Below are 24,977 nucleotides of genomic sequence, written 5' to 3' on the forward strand. Positions count from 1 at the left end.
TAAAAAAATTATCTGAAATAACATAAAACAAAATAAATAACAAAACAAATTAAATAAATAAATTTAATATATATATATTTTAAATATACAAATAAAACCAAACAAAATACAATTGTTGCACACAAAAGCACTGTCAACCTCAGTTTTTAGAGTTGCTTTCCCTCCCCATAGATGTGATTGAATCTATAAAAGAATTCTAGACTTACGATGTACGTTGAGGGTGATGGTGGCCCGTTTGCCCATTGGAACAGCCAGGTTTGTCGCCACACAGGTGAAGTTCTTCCCTGTGTCTGTATCTAGAGGTTGAATGGGGAGGTAACTACGTGTAGTCACGCGTTTCCTGTCCGGAAGAACCTCCTGCACAGCATCAACAACAGTGTTTTATTGTTGGTACGATAAAAACCCCATATACATCTTAAAGCCTTGTTTATCCCCAGTCAGGCAAAGCAGCATTTTTTAAGTATACAAACACAGCCACACAAGCCGTGTGGCCTAAATAGAAGGATCTATGTCCATTATCTGCACAGTGTTTTTCTCCTAAAGGAATGTTAACTTGCTTTCAAATGATTTTTCTCTTAACACAACTTTCAACTTATTACACATGTATGATCATTACAGCTCAAGTGGGCATTATTTATTCATTTTCTTTTCGGGTTAGTCCCCTTATTAACCAGGGGTTGCCGCAGTGGAATGAACCACCAACTTATCCATCACATGTTTTACGCAGTGGATGCCCTTACAGCTGCAACCCATCACTAGTAAACATTCATACACACTCGTTCACACACATACACTATGGATAAATTTAGCTTACCCAATTCACCTATAGCGCATGTCTTTGTGAGGGAAACCAGAGCACTCGTAGGAAAGTCATACGAACACGGGGAGAACATGCAAATTCCACACAGAAATGCCAACTGATCTAGCCGAGGCTCAAACCAGCGATCTTCTTGCTGTGAGGCGATCGTGCTACCCATTGCGCCACTGTGACGCCCAAGTGTGCATTAATGTCTAATAATTCAGCAAACTGTATACAATTATTCTACTTATACTGTGGTTACCAAACCTGAATACCTTGTTAAGATATTGTATTTTAAAATGTTTGTCAGTTTTTGTCACCAGACAACCTTGATGTCAAAACAACATCAAGCATGATGTCAAAAATAAGAATCGATTTGATGTCAAAACCTTGACTTCCATTTGACATCCACACATTAAGGCCCTTTTGACCACCAAAATACCACAAAAATAAAAGTTTTATTGATCTGAAAGCTTCAGTTACAAATTTACACTGGATTTTGTATTTTGTTAACTACCTTGATGTCAAAATGACATCAAATTGGCATCAAAAAACGTGACAAAATGTTTACGGGACTGCCCTGTAATCGTTTTTTTGATGTGCTTTTATGCCAAAGTTAGATTTTGATGGTTTTTTTTTTTTCATCAAATCGACTTGTATTTCTAATTTATTTTATGTTTTTGTTGTAGTTTTGGCATCAAGGTGCCTGTTGGGAAGAGTAGTTTCTTGCAATCTTACATAAAGCCTTTGATTGTTGTTTTTTTGGATTAAATTTTTCATCATACATATCATAGTCATAAGGAACTGTGATGCAGTCAAGACCAGGTTGGATAAACTTGTATTTCTCTGAAAATAACTGCACACTTTACAACGTCCATTAGCCAATTAGAAACAAGCAATCAACCAATTAGAATAATGTCATATTCAGAAAACAAAATTGTGTTGATTTCTTTTAGTGTATCTATCTATCTATCTATCTATCTATCTATCTATCTATCTATCTATCTATCTATCTATCTATCTATCTATCTATCTATCTATCTATCTATCTATCTATCTATCTATCTATCTATCTATCTATCTATCTATCTTCATCTCTGTCTGTCCGTCTGTCCATTCATCCATCCATATATCCATCCATCCATCCATCCATCCATCCATCCATCCATCCATCCATCCATCTATCTATCTATCTATCTATCTATCTATCTATCTATCTATCTTAGTGTGTCTTGTGTCTTTTAGTCCAAGGAGTGAGTGATTTGTGTCTGTGAATGAAATGAGAACTAATGTAGCAGACGAGCCAATACCCATGTGTTTGTGTGTGTGTGTGTGTGTGTGTGTGTGTGTGTCTCACCGTAGTGCTGACAGCCCCTTCTATCGGCAGGCCGTCTTTCTGCCACTCTATGACCGAGGCTGGTTTGGCTCCGCGGGACACGCAGCTCATGTTGTAGGGAACCCCTGCTGTGAGGAGGATCTCCGGGGAGCCCTCAATCACTGGCTCATCAGGAGGAACTACAGACACAAGCACATATGGAGTTCAATTAATAATGGAAACAACTCATAAATCTATTCATTTCAGAACTTGTCAACCCTTCATTCCTCAAAAAAAAAAAAAGAAGCAAAAACCATCATAGGCAGTTTTAAAGCATATGCTTTTAGCATGCATTGAGCATCCAGATAAAGTTGAAGTCAGAGTTATTAGCCTCCCTGTATATCATGAAAAAAATTCATCTACACATTTCTAATCACTGATTTATTTGATCATTGCCATGATGACAGTACGGAATATTTTACTAGATATTTTTCAAGATACTAGTATTCAGCATTAAGTGAAATTTAAAGGCTTAACTCAGTTAATTAGAGTAACTAGGCAAGTCATTGTATATTGATGAGTTGTTCTGTAGACCAGTGGTGAACGACTTCACCGGCATATTAAAAAAAAAACGCTGTTCACAAAGGCAAGGATGTTACAGATTATTTTCGGAAAAGACCATTCATACATCCATTTAAAAATAACAGTAAATTCTGACATCTTTTACCAGAAATTAGCTCTAAATGGCTGCTCATGAATTTTTGAACATGTGACTACATTACAAACTCTGTGGATGGATAAGTATTGTGAACAACTTTGATGAAAACATAGATAGAGAAACACTTTCGCATGTCGAGATGTATATAATAAGTGTGTTTGCTGGCAAAATATGGAAGAATATTCAAAGGCTTTTATTTTCATAAACCGCGCAGATGTGTATGCATCAGTGTGTTCTGAATGGCTAAAGTAGACGTCTCATGTCAGCGCATTCTAATCGTGAATGCGCTTCTGCATGCAGCATTCAGGCAAATTACCAGTAAAGTTACAATTTCTCTTTACGTTAAATTGCTGGAACAAATTAACTGGTATTTTCAAAAAGGGTCTGTTCACACATACTATATGTGAAAGGGGCTATTGATCACTTGGTAATTTCTAAAAATATAATATATGTTATTAGACTATTAGAATGACTATATTTTATCCATAACCTACAGAAGATAAAAATAGTATTTACTAGTTACATAAAAAGCAGCATGCAAATAAAAATCCATCAGCCTTTCATTTTTTTCCCATTGGAATGCGACCGCTGGGGTTATTATGCTAGATTACCAACACAGCAATAGTATTAGTTGCAGCAGATTGATTTTGCACAATAATAAAATTTGACACCTTTTCGGCACTCACATACATTAAATATAAAGGCCATGACTGAACATAGAGGACGATCTCAAAGTGGCGGTCTCTAAAATAAACCAAGAACAGTCTTGTACTGTAAACATTGTGCCCACCATTCTCATTAAGTGAAATTAATATTAAATTAAATGGATAATTACTGTAAAAATCATATGGTTGTTAGACTTGCACTTTTTTGTATTGTCAATAAGCTCGTTTATATAGTTCCTATTGGTGTGTGTGCACCGTTACGTGCAGTGTTTGTATGTTTATAAGCACCTCTGATGATAGTGGAGTCCGCAAGACACTGGAATTGTTATTTTGGGGGTCATGAGCTGAAAATCTTGGGAACCCCTCTTTTAGACAATTGAAAATAATACATTTCTTAAGGGGGCTGATAATATTAACCTTAAAAGTTTTTTTTTAAACACTGCTTTTATTATAGCCAAAATAAAACAAATGAGAATTTCTCCAGAAGAAAAAATATTATAGGAAATACTGTGAAAAATTCCTTGCTCTGTTAAAGATCATTTGGGAAATTTTGAATAAGAAAAATAATAACAATAATAATTTTGAGTTCAACTCAAAGTAGTTCAGTAGTTTCTGAGCAAACAAACACAGACATGCAGACTCTACTCACTGAGGACGGTGAGTTTGGCCCGTCGCGAGCGCAGCGCAGCCTCAGTGGCCTGGCACTCATAGAGAGAGTCGTCTGAGAGTTCCGCAGCTGAGATCTCCAGATTATACTGCCCAACATCCACCAGCCTTAACACACGATACCGCGGCCAGGCTGCAAAACACATGCACACACATCAGAATGGAACACTTTCACCAGCATGGACCACACCACACTTTGAGCTAGATTTTATTGTAGGGATGTAGGGGACGGTAAAAGAACAGCAGGGGTAAATGAACAATTATCTGCAGCAGGGGAGTTCTCGAGATCTACCTGAGCTCAAACTCCCCACTCGCCTTGCAAACGGCAAGGAGCCCTGGGCTCGAGGATCTTATGAGATCAGGGCTCTCCCGGGACAGCATGCCAAACAGGGTTTATAATCAATCACCAGCAAAGTGTGAACTCTTGAAATAATTTTTAGGGAGTAGGTGATTGGTTAAGGAAAATTACAAGTTAACTCCATTTAAATGAATGATGGTCTTCATTTGAACAAGATACACACTGAAATCTGGAAACATGCACTGGCACAAATCTGTCCGTTTTTGACTATAGTCTTGCACAAGTTATTTATTTATTTATTTTTATTTATTTATTTTTTTTTTTAAACTTCCCAGGTCCTGCTGGTAGACACATTTCCAGATTTTTCATCACCAATCTTAAGCCAATTGTAATAATTTGTTTTGCTTCAATTCAGAATTTCCCCAACCATTGCAGAGCCCGGGGGATCAGTGTGAGTGCTCCGGCTTGGCCCCACCCTGATCCTAGTCCAACTCAAGTTATGTGAAAATTCCTGTTTGAATCACTGAAGCTTTGAAATGAATCTCTTACATCATATATGAACTTGAGAGAATTGCTGAGCACACAGAATTCAGTCGGTAAGCATGTGCACTCAATGAAACTCCTGCATTTTCAGCAGGGACTGTTTGAGGTATTTTTTGTGTGTATGACTATGCACTTGATATAATTTTTGGTGGTTTTTATTGTGTTATTATGCAGTTTCGCTATGCTGTTGCTAAGGTGCTTTGGGTATTTTTTTACTTTGTTGCTATGCAGTTGCTATCCCGTTCTGGTGTTTTTTACGGTGTGGCTATGTAGTTCTTGGGTTGCTTTGGCTATTTTTTGAGTGTAGCTATGCAGTTGCTAGGGTAATTTAGGTAATTTTTGTGTGTTGCTATGCAGTTGCCATTATATTTTGGTTTTTTTGTGTGTGTTGCTATCCAGTTGCTATTATGTTGTGAAGATTTTCAGTGTGTTGCTATGCTGTTGCTAGGGTGCTTTAGGTGTTTTTATGTTGCAATGTTGTTTTAATCATGTTCTTGTTCATTTTACCATGTTGCAATGTGGTTGCTAGGGTGCACTGTTTCTATATTTGTTGGTTGTTTTAGTGTGTTGCTATGCTGTTGCTATCATATTCTGGTTGTTTTTACGGTGTTCCTACACGATTGCTAGGGTGCTTTGGGTATTATCTCTATTGCTATGCAGTTTCTATCATACTCTTGTTTCCATTGTGTTGCTTTGGGTATTTTTTTATTCTGTTGCTATTTTATTTTGGTGGTGTTTGGTGTGTTGCTATGCGGTTGCTATCATGTTCTGGAGGTTTGCAGTGTGTTGCTATGCTGTTGCTAGGGTGCTTTGGATCTTTTTATATGTTGCTATGTTGTTTTATTCATGTTCATGTTGATTTTATCAGGGTGCTTTGTTTTTATAGTTGTTTTAGTGTGCTACTATGTGGTTGCTAGGGTGCTTTGAGTTTTTATACTCTGTTGCTATGCAGATTTGGGGGCTTTAATGTGCTCCTATGCAGTTGCTAAGGTGGTTCGGCAATTGCTGTATTTATTGAGTTGCTATATATGGTTGATCTACTCCCAAGATATCAATAATTTTCCCGTCCATTTATCCTGGAAAAACAGCCCACCTCTGAAGCAGCATGATGAATGCTGAATCCCACATTCCTGCATCAGCAAATGGTTGTAGTACTGGGGGCTTGACGTTTGTTCGAATGTCAGATCTTAAGCAGTAGTAACAGTGATGTTTGCGTACTAACAAGTGGGGGAAAATCAGCATGCAGTGCAGCAGGGGGACACTCTCCACCACTGGGTGGCAGTAGAGTTTGCCTGACAAATGCTAGCACTATGACATGGACATTTCCAGCTTCTGCTGCAAGAGAAATGACAAAAATTCTGCCGTGAATTACATCACGCATCCCCAACCCACACAGCCCTCTCTCCGCTGTGAGATTGAGTTATCAGTGTGTGCTATGTGTGTATGAGGATGTGCTGATGTATGCGTGTGCACATTTGTGTGTGTGAGTGCAGGATGTGTTCACATGCTTTTATATGAAAGCCACGGGGACAAACCAGTGAAGCATCACAGTGTAAATACAACTACACTGAGTCAAAGTGAGTGAGAGAGACACGGAGAAAGAGAGAGAGGGAAGGGATAAGGAAGTGAATGTGTCTTCATGCCTCATGCTTTTTAACGAATCGGGCAAATGCAGCAAATGTAGTTTATCAGGTCCACATTTATCTATTTATAATGGCAGAGGTTAAAAAATACCACATCCTGCCCTCAGTGTTCTCATGACAGTCCTCAAGGAGTGAGAAAAAGATGAGCTAGTGGAGCAGAAAGCAAAAGAGCAAAGGGGACGAGAGGACAGAAGCTGGACAGAAAACAAGCAAACAGGGGAAAACAGTGAGAGTGATGGAGACTAAATAAAAAGCACACACACAGGGAAACACGGAAAATTACAGAGTAAGAAAGACATTCTTATATGTTTATACTTTCTTTATAAATGAAGTTTATTTACAAACTAATTTCGAGAGGATCACGTGCTTATGATTGCTTGTGTCTGGTCTCGCATTATTCAACTTATGATTCACCAATCAGACGATTCCTAAGCCACTATAAATACCCTAAGTTCCATATACCATTTTGGAGAATCCCCCTTTAACCCCTACTCCTCTTCCATTCCTAGATGGGTGGCACAGTAGCCCAATGGTTAGCACTGTTGCCTCACAGCAAAAACCTCACTGGTTCTAGTCCTTACCAAGCCAGCCGACGTTTCTGTGCGGAGTTTACATTTTCTTCCCGTGCTCACGTGGGTTTTCCCCAGGTTCCCCGGTTTCCTCCCACCATCCAAAAACATGCAACTTAAGATAATTGACTAATCCAAATCAGCACTATAGACATGCTCTTATTAAGTACTTATCTCTTAAGATCAATCACTATCTGCAGCAAGGGAATTCTTGAGATCTACCTGAGCTCAAACTTTCCTCTCACCTTGCAAATGGGAGGGAGCCCCGGGCTCGAGGATCTTATGAGATCAGGGCTCTCTCCCGGGACAGCATGCCAAACAAGCTTTATAATCAATCACCAGCTAAGTGTGAACTCTTGAAAGAAAAAGTGTTGCAAATATTATTTTAATTGTAATTCTCTCATGGTTAATTTTAATTGAAATATTTTTAATATGTAGTTTTTTTTTCCCTTTTTTAAAAGAAAAGTGAAGGCTAATAAAAAATCTCACTAATACAGTATTTTATTTGCTGATAAGTTCCTGTGTTTAAAACTTTGTGTACCCAGTATCAGGTCTGTGACATCATTTACTTCTGCATTCTTTAAAATTTAAAGGTCCGTATGGCCCAATACCGCATACGTTGTTCTTTTTTCTAATCAGTTTGAATACAATAGCTTTTGCATTAATTATGATCGAGACTTTTTTCTTTTTCCTGATTACTGACATGTGCAAGAACTACAGCAACCTAGACCACACAGAACCTAAAAGGTACACTTTCAAAAAAAGAGGGTTTTATTATAACACAGACAACATTTATTTTACAATTATTTTATCACAGAAAGAAAGAAAGAAAGAAAGAAAGAAAAGAAAAGAAAAGAAAGAAAGTAAGAAAAGAAGAAAGAAAAAAGAAAAGAAGAAAGAAAGAAAGAAAGAAAGAAAGAAAGAAAGAAAGAAAGAAAGAAAAGAGAAGGAAGTGTTGTGTATGACTGACCCCGCAGGTCTTCTCCAATGCCTAGGGCCAGTCCATCCTTGGTCCACTGCACAATGCCTGAATAGTTGAAGACCACGCAGGACAGGACCACCCTCTGGCCCAACACCACTGACTGGTCTGCAGGCTCCTGAGAGAACCGTGCCGTCCGCACTGCAGAAACACATTCAGAACATTATTAATAACATGTCATGAGCACACATAACAGTAGCAGTGCAACTAATGAAAGAACTGAGGCTCTGCTGCAGTTTATTTCAAATGACGATTTCAGACATCATACATAAACAAATGACACTGTTAGTAAATCTGTGGCTGTTTCTCAATATGTGTTTTTCTCTGCACTTGCGTTCTTGTGTTCTCGTGACACGTCATCAACCATCGCCGAAGTACTGTTCCAACTCAAAGTCATCTTGCCAAGTACAGATAAAATTCGCGGATGTGTTCTTGCTCCGCACCTTTGGTCGAGGACGCATGGAGAGGTGACGTGTGAACTTGCGAAGCACAAAAAGAGATTATAGAATTTGCCCATTTAAAGACCACATAAACCGGAAGCTGTGCCCGCTTATTTTGTTTCGTATTGTGACGCAGTTCCCAGAGAAACGGAACAATAAATGAGTAAACAGTGAGGGTGGCTTGTTTTTTTTCCTCCTGCGAGCTGATTAAACATATTAGGAAATATCAGGCTCGCTCCTGTTAGTTCTCAATCTGGCAACCTGCGTTTGCATGTTTTGATCAAGGAATGCAATACCTAGTTGAACCACTGGGTGTCAAAATTACACACTGCACCTTTAAAATAAAAAACTCCATAAGTTACTGTACATGCAAACCCACGAGGCTCGAACCAGCGAACTTGTTGCTTCGATGTGATTGTGCTAGCCACTGTGCCACTGTGACGCCCAAAATGGTATTGTAAAATGAAAAAGAAAAAAATGATTGCATTTGAGTGATAATTTTGTTATTAAAAAAACATAAAAAGTAATTTTTTGAGTTTTTTTGTGTTTGTGAAGATGAGCTCCCTCCTAATTATTAAAAAAAATGTTGCAGTCAATCATCTGGAAAAGGAAAAAAAAATGAAATATCGTAAAACCAGTTTTCCAACATTAGAACATTATTTCGAGATGTTAGGAAACGTGATTGTGTGACAGACTGAAGCTAAGCAATAATCTTCAGCTTCACGCCTCCATCCACAGAGAGGCTTCATGCTAACAATCACTCTTCTGAGTCAAAGTCAATGCGGTTCTGTGGAGGAACGAACGGGTCCCTTGATACCAAATTCCAGACACATTTCTTCAGCCGCAAAACATGGTCTCCACCAGAGTTGCTCTCTTTCTCGGACACACAGGAGGATATTTGATCCTCCAGACAAACCCGAGTCTCCAGCTAGAAGAACCCACTCACAATGAAAGCTTTCATTCAGAGCTCCACTTCTGGATCTTTAATTGGACTCAAATCAAGAATGTTGTAAATCAAGTAAGGCCAACTCATATGTGCCCTGCATTCTTCCTTCCATGCTTCTTTCTTTCTTTCTTTCTTTCTTTCTTTCTTTCTTTCTTTCTTTCTTTCGTCCAATCTAACTGGAGGTATTTCCTTCCTTGCTCCTACCTTCATTACTTTTTTCTTTCAATCCAAATGATGATTTTTCATTCTTTTCTTCCTTTCTTCTTTCCCTAATTCCTTTCTTTCTTTCTTTCTTTCTTTATTTATTTATTTAAATCCTACTGGATGCGTTTTCTGCCTTCCTTATTTCCTTCCATCTTTGTTTCAATGCGACTGGAGATATTTTCTTCTTTTCTTCCATCTTTCTTTCTTCCTTCCTTCCTTTCAATCCAACTGGAGGTATTTTCTTTGTTACTTCTGTCTTTCTTTCTTTCATACTTATAGGATTTTTGTGGATTTTTTGTTTTGTTTTTTGTTTTTAAATTTTCACAAAACAGAAAAACAAACAGTCAAAAAAAGAGAAAACATCCCCAGCACTTATTTCCCCTTTGTGGCTTTCACAGTAGCGCATACAGTAGCTAACAGTCTGCAAGCATCAGGTTCAAGTCTTCAAGCATCATAGAGATGCACAACAAATGGATGTACAGGTTGCATACACAATACCATTACAGTAGAAAAATAATAAAAGAAAAAAAAAGAAAAGAAAAAGAAAAATACAAAAAGATATATGATATACATAAAGCTATCATTTCTTTCTGTCTTTCTTTCTCTTTCTTTCTTTACATTTCCCAATCCACCTGGAGGTAGTTTGTGACTTTCCTATAGTTCAGTTTTTTCTTTCAGAAAAACGAATGTCCTGTCATAATTTTTTTTCACCCAAACATTGTTGAAAACTTGTACGACAGAACACAAGGAGAAACTGTGCTAGTTTCTCTTTTCCATGTGCTAGACTGTAAAGAATGAGGAACCGAAGGAATAATTCAACCCAAAATATGTTTGAGAGCAAGGCTACATTTACTCTCCTTCATTTTCATTTGAGCTGTGTTTTTAAATGAGAAACAGAAAAATATCCATCCACACTAAACTTCAAAAGCTAAAGACAGATGTACTGTCAAATATTAGCATACAGTTGTAGCTTATATACAGTATTAAATAAAAATCAAATGTTAATGTTTTCCATTAGAATTCTATTTTTTTTAATACTGTATTAAATTGTATTGGGTTGAAAAAATCATGGTTAGCTGGCAGCAAAAATAAATGTTACCACAAATCTAAATGTATTCACATAAACAAGGTAAACAATCTTAAACTAAATTACTGAATAATATATTTATAATACAAAATATTATATAATAAACAAAAATTACAGTAGCTATTAATTGCATTTAGAGAAAAAGTAATGTTTGTGTTGCTACCAAATCTTTAAAATATTACCTGTATTTAAAATAAAACAAGATTGTTTATGTCGTCTCAACACCAAGCGATTAAATAAAATAAGTAATTTTACAAATTTGAGTGGATTGAACATAAAATAATTAAGTTGTCCCAAAAATGACAAAAAAATTGTGTTGATTTAACTCATTTTACCTGAGTAGATAAAAAAGCAGCAAGTGTATTTTTTCAGTGTATATAATAACAGTACAAAATTGTTCAAACAAATACTGTATTAAACAAATTATAGCATAACTGTAGCAAAAGTTGGTCTAATAGTAAACATTTAGCCTAAATAAAGTGAGCAAATATTAAAAATAACATAAAATCACCAACTGTACAAGATATCAAAACGGTTTCAAGCAATATGTGTGGAAAAAACAGATCAAGTTTCAAGTGGAGTTGAGAGCAATTACGACTGGATGAGTTCAACTTTAAAAATCGTCACCTTGGAATTATAAGGTTCAATCTGCGTTCTGAATGATTTTGAGATATTGAGCTTTAAAGTTTTAAATAAAACTTTTTTACTTTTAAATAAAAGTAAACTTAAAATGTAAACAACTTATTAAAAAAACATCCCATAATGTAAAAAAGTAGTCATTTTATAAGAATATGTCAATAACTCCATTTTGACAAAAATGTCAGATAGAACCTTTTAATTCTAAAGTGACAAAATGTCTGATTCATGAACAAATCATTCAGACAGTTTTTTTTTTTCTACAGGATTAACTGATTCAGTACTCAAATATCAAAATGAATCACTAGGGTTGCCATGGTGTCACTCAAAATAATAACAAAGACACATGAAATAACTTAATGTAACTGAAATACTGTATTTGAACTAAGAAGTAAAAATAACAATAAAATGGAAAAAATATAAAAACAGAAAAATACAATAGATGCGAGCTTTAAATAGTAAAAGTCATTTATGCAAGAAAAATAATTTCTTTTGTTGAGGATCAGTCTCTTTTTTTAATGAACTGAGAATTTCTTTGAATTGTAAAATTATCAATGATTTATAGAAAAGATAAAAACCTTAAATATTGTTTATGAATTGATGGGGAAATGAATCAAGACTTTCAGTGAAATCTAAAATTGAAACAAAAACACAGTAAAGATCAAGAGAAATATTACAACAAACTGATTACAGTTTTTCCTTGTTTGCTTTGATCGGGTTAAAGAAACTAGGTTCCACTTCATTTTCATTATCACTATCCCAGCAGAGCAGAGGACAGGTCTTGCAAATGTGTGAACCCTTTCTCATTGGGTCACACATTTTCCCCACCATTTTCAAAACAGTGAACACAGATGTCATTGAAGCAGTACAAACTCCATTGCTTTAGCTATGGTAACTAAACAGAAACCATCTATTCCTTACTGTTAGAAACTACCAAGATCAGTATGATTTCACTGAAGCACTGGTTTGACACTCCTTCACACAAATCTTCAATTAGCAATCAGTCTACAAACCTTATAAAAACGGTGGAAGGTCTGTGTTGTTCTGTGCCAGCATGGATGGAGGTCAATAGTGGCTATGTCCAATAGATTTGACTGTATATTTGGTTTACATGTGTTTTCTCTAATATTTACAGTATTTTATTTCTTTTGTCTGTTTTTTTTATTTTTATTTTTTACAGTATTTCAGTTTTCAGCCACAGTTTAAAAAATGTCATGAACTCAAAATAAATGTAATCAAGTCATTTCTTATTCTGGATCCAATTCTTTGCAAAAGGGCACATTTGACAGCCCAAATAGAATGACAACAAATGGCATTGGCAATAGGCTACAATGGCAAGCAATGGTGCACTGATTCACACCGAGTTCTGTATTTTGTATTTTGTTGTCCATTGTGTAATAATTGATTGAAAGAGCTCATGTATTTGTTTGCAAGTTGTGTGGAGTTTCAGTTATCGGCTGCATCAAAGCAATCAAGAAAAACTGTAAAAGCACAATATGAAAAATAAAAACGAAAGTTTGTCCAGCAAACCTTTCTTTAAAAACTTATTTGAGATACTTCCTTCTGAACACACAAATATTTTTATGAATAAATACTTTGTATTTTTTTCCAACTATAAAATGCAATGGCTGCTGGATTCTAACATTCTTTAAAACATGTCTGAAACAAGTGGAAGATTGAAAAGCTTCAGACTCATTTAACCAATACTGCATAGAAAATATGAATAACCATAACAAGTGTCTAGGATTTCTCCTTATGTGTGTCACTAAAACAAAACCAATCAGCATTTTCCTTTAACTTAAAGAGCAGGTCATGTGGTACAGTATCTCAAAGTGCCCTAATATTGTTTAAGAGTCCCCTACAACAGGTTTAAATGCATCTAAAGTTAAAATAAAAATGGTAATTTTGTCAGAATATGCACTTCTTAGTATTTTGAATTTATTTTCTTAATGAGTTATAGATGTGTTTTGAGAATAAACCAATCAGAGTCTCATCTCCCATTCCCTTTAAGAGCCAGCTGTGTCGCGCCATAAGCGCATTTGCTATTTACAGGACATAAAGTAAGTCTAAGTGGAAAAACTGAGCATTTCACAAGCAAACAGTTAACAGTTAACAGTTTTATTCAACAGAAAACAGTTAAACAGAGCATCTACCAAGAATGAGAGATAAATGATCTGCTTTCACTTTCGCTCTTGGATAGGGAAACCTTTACGCAGACATCAATTAGCCTAAAAAAACCTGAGTTATATCCTAAAACACATGCTGTGCCCCATATGGTCTAAAACCTCCAGGTGGGCAAATCTAAGCTTGTTTTTAATAAAACAAATATAAATATGGATATAATAAATAATACTCCTAATAATAATAACATTATACAAAAGCAGATTGTTATGAATGAACTGAAAAAGCCTCCCGAGATGAAGAAGGCATAAAAGCAGTGATTTTTCATATTTATGTAGGCTAGAAAATAAGGTTTTGTAATATTTTTAATCCTATATATTTATATCCTATATATATTCTTATTATATGCTATATATATCCTTAATATTTTATTTTTTTCATTTGTAAAGATATTTGCGTATTGTGTGTAGGCTCTACATCTTGTGTGAAGGCTATTAAGCAGTGTGTAAGCGGGGCGCAACTCTGCGCTCGACTTTAGACCGGTTTTGTTTTGGTCTATTGAAAAATCTATTGTAGTTTCTCATAATAGTAACGCGGCAGTAACACGCCTCAGAACGCCTTTCTTTTTAGACCAGAAAGCCTATGGGCGCACATATGAGCGCAAATGCATTTGCTATTTAAAGAGTGTAGCGCAACACCTTAAAACAACTCTTGCGCCAAGCTGAAAATAGCAAAAGACTATTGCGCCGTGCCTTGCGCCAGACAGCGCCGGGTGTATGATAGGGTCCTAAGTCATAATGAAGGTTTAGGGTGCATTCCCTCAATGAGATTTCTCAGTTTTGCCTTTTAATTTGCAGACTTTCTGGCAGTTTTCTCAATGTTGTCTTCAAGTCTAAATAGATGTTTTCTCTGCGCGGCCCTGTCTTCTATTTCTGTGGTTCTTCTCTGCTGGTTGGAGGGGGTTTGGAGACGCGCTGTCACAATCCATTTATCACATTAAATATCAGGCCCGTGGCCCTCTCTTCTTCTCTCCGCGCTCTCTCCAGCCTCCAGCATTTCTCTGTAGGTCCTCGTCTCTCTGGGTCTCTTAACAACTGGCATATGCCCACTCATCGCCCTGTGACCCGGCCCGCGCTCGCGCAACATCCGTCATCACTTTAATGAAGCCAAACTACAGGAAACAATGCTCTAATGACCATGAAAAGCATCAGACATTCTGGAGGATAATGCAGTTAATATGTTTCTCTGGCATTGCTAGAATTGTTTCTGCTCGCGTGTCGTATGTCGCGTGCTTTGAACTTTGGAAAATGAAATTTCATCCTTAAAGGGACTGGTCAGATATTAGATGCAACATATCAGCTTAAAAAAGAAACAGAAATGCAATGACTACAGTAATGATATGTACTAAAATGACTAAAACTGAAATGGTGGACCTTAAAATAAAAAATGGTAAAAAAAATAACACTTAATAAAACAGAATAACAGAATTCTAGAGCTGAATCTAAATTTAAAATGCAAAATAATATAAAAAAAACTCATGTAATATAGGCACTCTCAAACCAATAAAATAAAATACGCAGCTGTCACTAAGGTAGTACCTTTTCAAAAGGTAGACATTTATACTTAAAGAGTCCATATTGGTATACCTCAAACGTGTATATGTACCAAAGAATTAAAGAGGAACACTTTTGTACTTGTTAGGTACCAATATGTACCCTTGTGGAATAATTATGGACCGTTTAGTTACAAATCTGTACCTGTCGAAAAAGGTACCACCCTAGTGACAGCTTGCATACCTTTATTTCTGTGTAAAAAGTCACCTGGGTCGACAAAAAATGTTCTAAATTAAAATAAGACAAACTAATAAGCGTGACTTTAAATTGAAATAATTTAATTTAATGAACATAAAATGAAGTAAATTAAGTCAAATTTATTTAAATTAAATTAACATGATGGAAACACACAAAAACACTTTACTAAAACGTAAAAATGACAAAATTACAAACAAAATAGTATATAAAATATAATATGAAAAACAAAGCTGTAAAAATATAAAAGTTAACACAAAACACTTTACAACAGTTCATCAAAATAAACATTGTTTAATGTAAAGAAATTGTGATACTGCTCAAAGTAATAACAATAAAAATTATAATTAAATTATAATTGCATAATTGTATAATATTATTATAATGTTAACTAAAAATATATTTTCAAACATGTACAAAAATAAAAATTCTTCTTTAATCTTTTGACAGAAATAAAACTACATTTTATTTAAAAAAATAACAAATTTACTAAATTATAATTAAATCAATGTAAAATTTTAATTATATAATTAAAATATTCATTCAATTATTTATTTTCTTGCCGGCTTAGACCCTTTATTCATCAGGGGTCACCACAGCGGAATGAACCGCCAACTTATCCAGCACATGTTTTACACAGCGGATGCTCTTCCAGCTGCAACCCAGTATACTGGGAAACATCCATGCACACTCATACACTATGGCCAATTTAGTTTATTCAATTCATCTATAGCGCATGTCTTTGGACTGTGGGAGGAACCGGAGCATAGAAACCGACACACAGAAATGTCAACTGGCCCAGCGGGACTCAAACCAGTGACCTTCTTGCTGTGAGGCAACAGAGCTAACTTCAAATAAAATAAAAAAAAATAAATAAATAAATAAAATAAAATAAAATAAACAAAATTGAACTAAATTAAATTACATACAAAATTACGGAAACACACCAAAAAATTAATAAAACAAAAATTACAACATTTTGACAAAATAGTAGATAATAATATAAAAATAATATGAAAATAATTCTTTCAACATTTAACATTTAAAAAAAAAAATAATTAAATGGGATCCAAACAACACTAAAAACTCTGAAAAACATTAGGAAAAATAAATAAATAAATATATAGATAGATTGATAAATAAATAAATAAACATCAAGTATAGCATTAAGAAATGTTGATAGAAATCTATTGTAGAATGGATTTTAAGTTCTAAGCTTTTCACTCATCAGAGCACACGTGCTGCTGATGATGTGACATTAAAAGGGATTTGATTTAGAACATACTGCTCAAAGTAATAATAACAATTATTAAGAATTTATCATTGTTAAAATAATGTTAAATCAAACTAAAATTATGCACAAAATTTTAAAAATGCACAGGTGTTCTAAATTTGTATTCAAATTAATGACAAAATGAAAAGGTTTCATTAAAAGCCAATATAGATATTTAAAAAATAAATGTTAAGAAAAATCAAGCAAGACATAAACACATGACAAGGTTAGTGGAAGGAACACTAAATATATAAAAAATAAAAGCTAAATCAATGTCGTGTAAAAAAGAAACATTTGTCTATCCTTATGGTTTCACACAAACATGATCAGAACTAGGATTTACGAAATCTGATGAAGAAAGAGGAACTTGATACATCTCAGGGGTCCCGAACATCATGAAAACTCAGGGCTGGGATTCTCAGACTTCAGCCAATGAATAACCACCCAACAACCAAATAAACAGACACTCAAAAAACACCTTAGCAACGGCACAACCACTATGTGTCAACCAGAAAGCAAAGCAGCAACTTATTATATTTGTTGCTATTATACAACGGGCCAGTATTTGGCCTTCGCTAAAATCCATATCTATCCATTAACAGAATTACATCAGAGGAAGGTCATGCAGCTCTACAGCGGGCCGTCCTGTTTACGTCTGCACTCCATAGAAGATCACTCAGCTGCATTCATCCACCACCTAAACAGGTTATACATGTAGAATATATGCTGAAAATGAGAGTAATGGAGCATTAATAACTCTCTGAAGGCCTTAACATGTTTGCAGGCAATGCAATAATGTTCAAAATTAGAGAACAACTACAATTTCCTAAATTTTGAGTTGTAAAAAAAATGCAATCACAAAAAGTATAACATTACATTATACAATACAACAAATATTGTATACAGTTGAAGTCAGAATTATTAGCACCCCACCCCCTTTCAATTGTTTTTTTTCCTTTTTAAATATTTCCAAAATTAAGTTTAACAGAGCAACGGAATTTTGACGGTATGTCTGATAATATTTTTTCTTGTGGAGAAAGTTTTATTGGTTTCATTTCGGCTAGAATGAAAGCAGTTTTGAATTTGTCGCAACACAGATCTACATATTTGAAGTAAAGTTGTTTTTGATAGCAGGAGGTGGCTAGGCAACAAAAGCGTGCATATTTAAAGTCACTGGAAAAATAGCAGAAATCTGAAATGCAAGCGGTCATTTTGATTGCTCTGTTAGTTCTAGAAATAATCTTTTTTTTTTGTTTTGTCATTATACAAAAATAACAATGTTTAAAGGAAATATACACATATTTAGTACAAGTCTGGGAATTATAGATATGCGTGCTTTATTTCAACAAAGTTATCAAAAAATGACTAAATTATTTTTATTATTATAACCTTTATTTTACCAGGAAAGACACATTGAGTTAAAAAATCTCTTTTATAAGAGCGTCCTGGCCAAGATTAGACAGTATACATGTCACATGGGTCTAACAGACAATAAACAAAAAACAATGGACAGTTAACATGAATCACACTGACAAGCAAACTATTCAAAATATCTCCAAGCCTGTTTCAATTTCTAAATCATTTATACTCTTTTTTTAAAAGCATTTAGTGAAATTAATTATTTAAACAGTAACTTTGATTATTCCATGCAAAAGGTGCTGCAGATTTAAAAGCCTTTTTCCAATCTTAGTCCGCACTTTAGGAACAGACAGTAAATAAATATCCTGTGACCAAAGGCCATAGCTAAGGACAGATGACCACCTCTGTGGTTCTAGTGTTAAGCTGTACACTGTGGTGGACGGAGCAGCAGTCATGATGATGGGTGTTTTCAATCTAAAACAAAATTCACTAGTGTAAACAGCACTTCAATGGTCAATCAGTTCAACACTGCAACTAGTTCAGTTTTAAACATGATAAGAAACTATATCTCCACATAAAGTGTTCCAACATTTAAGAGAATTAAATGTAAACCTTCATCAACAGAAATATTTAATAGACCAGACTGAACTTTGCTGTGGAGCATGTTGTGTGGACAGAGAACTGGACCAGTCACCAACATAGGCTTATTCTGAAAACGTCCCCCTATATACATTTCTGGAGAGCATGAATTATGTAGTCTGAAGTTCATTTAGCGGCATTTCGTCTTTAAAACAAACGCTACAGGGCGGTATGACACCGCTTTTTTTTTTTTTTTTTACGCTTACCAGCGGAACACTTATCTTCATATGGATGGCTTTTCCGCTGTTACCAGTTTGTCCAGTAGCTTGCCATGCACGTCGGTGGACTTGAGACGCAAAGTTGAACACGACAACAGAGTTCGAGTCCGCTGAAGAATGGTTCCAGAAAGCAGGTAAGACAAAAATAGAAGCCAAAAAATAATATAAACCAGTAAACCAGTAACAGGGTAAGAATGTGGTAAAATCTGAAAATGTGGTAAAAATCAGACGAGGGCGTTTCTTTTTCTGGATTGCTTTTGAAAACACTATTGGTTGGGTTTAGTGAAGGAGGAGGGTAGGTTAGTCGATCAGACAGTCAGTCAGTTGGTCGGTCAGTCAGTTGGCAGCACCCTCTGGTGGATTTACATGAGAAGAGCAGGCACTTGGCACAATGGCACTTGCAAGAGAAATTTGAGATCCCAAAAAGTGTACACATTAGCCTCTGGTGGATTCGCGAAAACAACAACTGCAAAAAAAGAAGCTCTTGGGATGTATTTGGTTCTCCAGAAATGTATATAAGGCTACGGTTTCAGAATGAGCCTAGGCTGAAAATCACTTTAGTTTTTTTTATTTGTGTCCAATATGAAACATGTTTATTGTCAAAAAAAGTGTTTGTAGAAGTCAGTAAGCTGTTGGTGGAGCCTGATTTATACTTCTGTGCCAAGTCAATATTTAACACGTATTTAAAAAATATTATTGTATTTTTTTTAAATAAAATAGAATACAGAAAAAATTTAAATTACAAACAAAAATAAGGAATCCAGAACAATTTAATATGGCCCTAAAATTAGAATATGGCTCTAAAAATGTGAGCTCTACAAAGATACTTCCCATGTGACAATTAACCTCAATTTTCCCCTATTAGGTCTATTTGGGTTTGATATTATGAATCAACCACACACACACAAATAAAAAAGCATGATAGAAGAGAAGGAGTTAAAGGAAAGACAGGCGGGACAAGAACACAACAACAAATACAGAAATGGAGAAAGGAGGTAAAAGACAGCTAATGAGGGAAGAGGACCTGAGAGAGAGCAGGAGAGGGCTTGTGTAGTTTTCATTATGTGGGTTATGCTGCAGTGACAAATTTAGAGTGTCCTGATTTTCTTGAGTCACTGATCCCTGGGTACCAGCGGCAGTCCATGCCACACTGCCAACATCCTGACCGCACTCACACATACACTCGCTCACGCCGACCACACTTACACACCGCACTCGTGTCAGAAACACACCACTGACCGACCTGAGAGAAACAGCCTCTCATCAAGGCATCGGCGGATTGCAAACCAGAAAACACACTTCAGTCAACAAACATAAATCCTGGAGATGATCGGCTCACACTCCAGCAGAGCGTATTTAGATGAATGAGTTACTGTATGAAGACATTCACAGGCAGAACAAAGACTGGGATGATGATGATGATGTCATCGAAACAGAAAGCCCTTTATGAATAGAGAGATAAAATGGATAAGCTCCGCCCCTTTCTCGTTAAACACAGAAAGCTACATGCTGAAAAGGTGATATTCACTTCAACCAAAAATATTTTTTTTACTAAGTATTTTTTTTTCCAGGACAAATATAATACCACTCCTAATTTTATTAATGAATATTATTATGATGAAATATGTAAAACAATTAACTAAAGTTAACTAAAGTTTATGTTCAAAAAATCAGATGTTTGTTATTTTTAATTAAATGCATTTTTCTTACCCCGTTAGCAAATATTTGTACAAGTTTTGCTTTTTTCCGTTGAACAAAAAAAATGAAATTTTGACAAATGATGGAACGTTTCTTTTTTTGAAAAATCTTTTAAATTTAAGTGTAGCTTTTTCTACATTTAATTGTATTTTACATTAATTTGTATATTATTCATTATTTGTATTGCATCAAGTTCATCTAAAAAACGTTTTATTTTCTTGGCAACAACATTCTAAATAATTCTGGGTTATTTAAACCCAATATTATATATATATATATATATATATATATATATATATATATATATATATATATATATATATATATATATATATATATAATATGAACAAATCCAACGTTGGGATATTTTCAAATAAATTTAAATAATATTTTCATTCTGACAGTTAGGCTTGTCCATTTTTGACCCAACATTAGGTTTGTTTGTTGTTTCTTTCTTTTATTTGACAAAAACAAAACAAAACAAGTGAATCGACTTAATTCATCAAGTACATAGACAATAAAGTTTTAAAAACAAGAGTTCTTTCCATTGTGGTCCTTGATTTGAAGTACAGATTATACTACTACTGTAACAAGTACACTGTGACAGTACATTATAAAAATGATGACAAAAATGTTTACAAATAATAGAAATACAAATACAATCTCAAACAAAAAACATTATTATTCTCAGTAAAAATTATGTTTTTAAAACATACAATCCTTCTTAAGAGCCAGCTTTTAGATTTTAAACGTAAACTAACCACATTTACAACAACAGTCCTTTCTAGAGTACAAGGTTTCAAAAGTCAATTTTAAGACTTTAAAAGACCTTTTTAAGACAATTACAACAAAAGTTTAGACTTTTTTTGTAATGACCAGCTGAATTTTTTTACTCGTCTAATTAGAATTCAAATTCAGTTATTTCTTGGCCACATATTTTAAATAATGTGTCGAAACAAGCTAACTTTAGTTATAGACATACATTTTTTTATTAGCATAACTTTTCTTTTAACAAACTATTTATATTTATTCGCAAACATACAGTAGAAGTCAGAATTATTAGCCCCCCTTTCATTTGTTTTTTCCTTTTAAAATATTTAAAAAATTATGTTTAACAGAGCAAGGAAATTTTCACAGTATGTCTGAAAATATTTTTACTTGTGGAGAAAGTTTTATTGGTTTCATTTTGGCTAGAATAAAAGCAGTTTTAATTTTTTAAAAACCATGTTAAGGTCAAAATTATTAGCCCATTTAAGCTACATATATTTTTTTCTAAAGTCTACAGAACAAACCATCGTTAGACAATAACTTGCCTAATTACCCTAACCTGCCTAGTTAACCTAATTAACCCAGTTAAGCCTTTGAATGTCACTTTAAGCTGTATAGAAGTGTCTTGAAAAATATCTAGTCAAATATTATGTACTGTCATCATGGCAAAGATAAAATAAATCAGTTATTAGAAATGAGTTATTAAAACTATTATGTTTAGAAATGTGTTGAAAAAAATCTTTTCTCCGTTAAACAGAAATTGGGTAAAAAAAAAAATTGGGGGGCTAATAATTCAGGATTTATATTAATCCTGATTATTAAATTTATTAATTCTGGCTTTAACTGTACATTTATGCATAAATACATGGTGAACTTTTAAACAAATGTTATTGTAAGGATGCAAAGTATATAATTAAAGCATATAAACAGAATTGATACATTTTACTTATGTGTTTTTTAGATGGATTGTTAGTTGCACCATATGTTGTATCATATTTTTGGCAAAAATTATTTATTTTTCAAGTAATCAATTATTATTATTTTTCAAAAATGTATTAGTTGATAACTGTTAACTATTACAGGTAACTGTAACACATTGTAAAACAGCTGGGTTCCACACAATTTAATCATGTTGTCCCAACACAAATCGATTAAGTTACTTAAGAAATTTAAGTGGATTTAAAATGAAACAATTAGGTTGTCCCCAAAAAAATCTAAAGAATTGGGTTGTTTTAGGCTCATTTTCTAAATATTTTTTTTGGGTTTTCACCTTTATTGGACAGGAAAGTAGAGAGAATTCACAGGAAAGCATGGGGAGCAGAGAGAGGGGAAGGATCGGCATAGGACCACGAGGCGGAATCGAACTCGGGTCGCCGTAAGCACCGGAGCGCATGTGTCGATGCTCTAACCACTACACCACTGGCGCCGGCAGTTTTAGGCTCATTTTAAATAAGTAGGCTGAACAAACACCAAAATATTTTTTAATGAAATATACTATAAAATGAGATAAATGAGTGCATTTCCAAACAATAATTAGAAAAATTAGCTTTATTAAACAATTAAAGATTTTAATAGTTAAGCAATAAACGATCATATCAATGATTTGATATCAATGTTTTGATTTGATATAACACAAAAAATTATTGCTGTAAAATTTTTGCAAACAATTTTTATGGGTTGACTTTAAACAAACAAATGAAATTCAGTAATGTTCAACTGAAATTATTCGTTTAAATTCATCCTAAAATAAATTGTTTACAACCACTTTAAAAAATGTAGCAAGTCCAAGGAATCATTTTTGAATAATTTTTTTAAGCGCACACATGCAGACAAAGCTGCCAGTTCCAGAGGTGTACATAGATGAGAACTTCACACAGATGCCAAAACTACTAATGTCACATTCATTTGTTGTCATCGTCCCTTAAACATAGCATCCCATCAAGTCAAAGTCAGCATTATTGTCAATTTAACCACATGTCCAAACATACAAAGAATCGAAACTGCGTTACTTCAGACTGTAGGTGCCTAACAGTAATAATAATATTAATACAAAAAGTAGATTTTTAAAAAGAAATTACAATAATACAATTACACATATAATATAATATAAACATATAAGTAAAAACAAAAATTGTAAACAATATAATTGCACTTAAGGGCCAATGGCAAGGAGTGCAAACACCGTACAGGTTTACATTCAGCCTTTCGCTCCTTCCTGCAACAGTTCCCCAATTACCTAATGTTTTTCCAAGATGACAAATGAGAATCGAGGACATAAAAAATGACTGTCCCCATTACCTTCCCTGGCACACTTTAATCAAAACAGACCCTTCGAGGTAAAAAAAAATCCTAGATCCTACTAACACGAACATCAGCTAAAAAAACAGAGGCGAGCTGTTCAAACTCGTACATGCAGACACTAAAGTGTGACTTCATACACTCGCAGACAACAAAGAGTGTGTCTGGACCAGGAGAAATACGTCACCTGCTACTGCGCACCACCACCAAACCACACACACATCTGACACCTCCACAAACTACACACAGAGCCTTTCAATGCGCAAATGATTTCTGATTGCACGCGACTCTGCTGGCTCATTCAGCATTGCTGCCATTGATGAATTGCTGTAGGATGGTGTTATTTATTAGCATGAATAAAGCTGTCATAATCATTGCATCGCTCTCGTTTTTAATGCATGCCATGTCATAACCCTTCTCTCCATGCCTTTTTCCATCTGCTGCTCTCCAGCCAATCAGCCACTTTTGCTGGTTTGTAGTGTTGCGTCATCGTAGCAACAGCTGACGTATGCAAAAAAAAAAAAAAAAACCTAGCCCAAAAGTTTTTTTGGCTTGTTTGCAGGCATGTGAAGGGTGTGTGTGTGTGTGTGTGTGTGTGTGTGTGTGTGTGTGTGTGTGTGTGTGTACAAATGTCCATTTAAACTGATGATTTCTTGTTAGTTTTTTGGGATTATGAATGAGACTGCATTTGTGTGTTTATGTGGGTCTAAAATGAAAAGGGGATCATTAGAATAACGTACATAAGCAAGTGTCTGGTTTCACTTAATTTTTCTCTTAGCAAAAAATGACTTGCATTTTTTGCATGATTTACACAAAAAGGTCATCCAGTGAGACTAAAAATACACCAAACAGTCAATGTCTGACTATTTTGCACAAGAATCATTTGATGACATATTTAGACAGATTATATTTAAGAATGTAAAACATTTATTAAATGTCTTTTTTAATTACATATGCTTTCCTAATATTCTTCAAACCAGTTAAAAACTTACTTCAAAGTTTATTGTTCATTTGTTTTTAATATAGTAAAATTAAAAATTATGATAAAAACATAATTTAAGCTCATGCTTAAAAAAATTTTTTTTTTCCCTTTAAATTATGCTTGTTTTTGTTACAGCATTGGCACATATTCGTAGCTTATTTGTTACTTAAACTTATTTCAGTTTGATACATTTTTTAATAATAATACAACAATTTATTTTAATATCAATTAAATATTTAGACTTTATGAATAGTCTTATTTTTACAATTAAATTGTAACATTTGAGCCCTTTCTTGTGTGTTTTT

General features: G+C 34.4%; 1 protein-coding gene across 13 annotated transcripts in view; it reads right to left on the minus strand.

The window, feature by feature from the left end:
- kirrel1a (kirre like nephrin family adhesion molecule 1a) overlaps nt 1-24,977 on the minus strand; it is a 76,499-nt gene that overhangs the window by 27,319 nt on the left and 24,203 nt on the right. For all 13 annotated transcript variants that reach the window (XR_015494649.1, XR_015494648.1, XR_015494647.1 and 10 more), the window contains 4 exon segments: nt 8,187-8,336; nt 4,147-4,296; nt 2,157-2,314; nt 207-357 (listed from right to left, as the gene is read on the minus strand). Coding sequence is in view for 7 of the 13 variants with exons in the window: in XM_087259052.1 (XP_087115178.1) it covers nt 207-357; nt 2,157-2,314; nt 4,147-4,296; nt 8,187-8,336 (609 nt within the window). In the remaining 6 variants the exon portion in view is untranslated.

Source organism: Danio rerio, chromosome 7 (genome assembly GCF_052040795.2).
Source record: "Danio rerio strain M-AB ecotype USA chromosome 7, GRCz13ab, whole genome shotgun sequence".
Classification (NCBI taxonomy): Eukaryota; Metazoa; Chordata; class Actinopteri; order Cypriniformes; family Danionidae; genus Danio; species Danio rerio.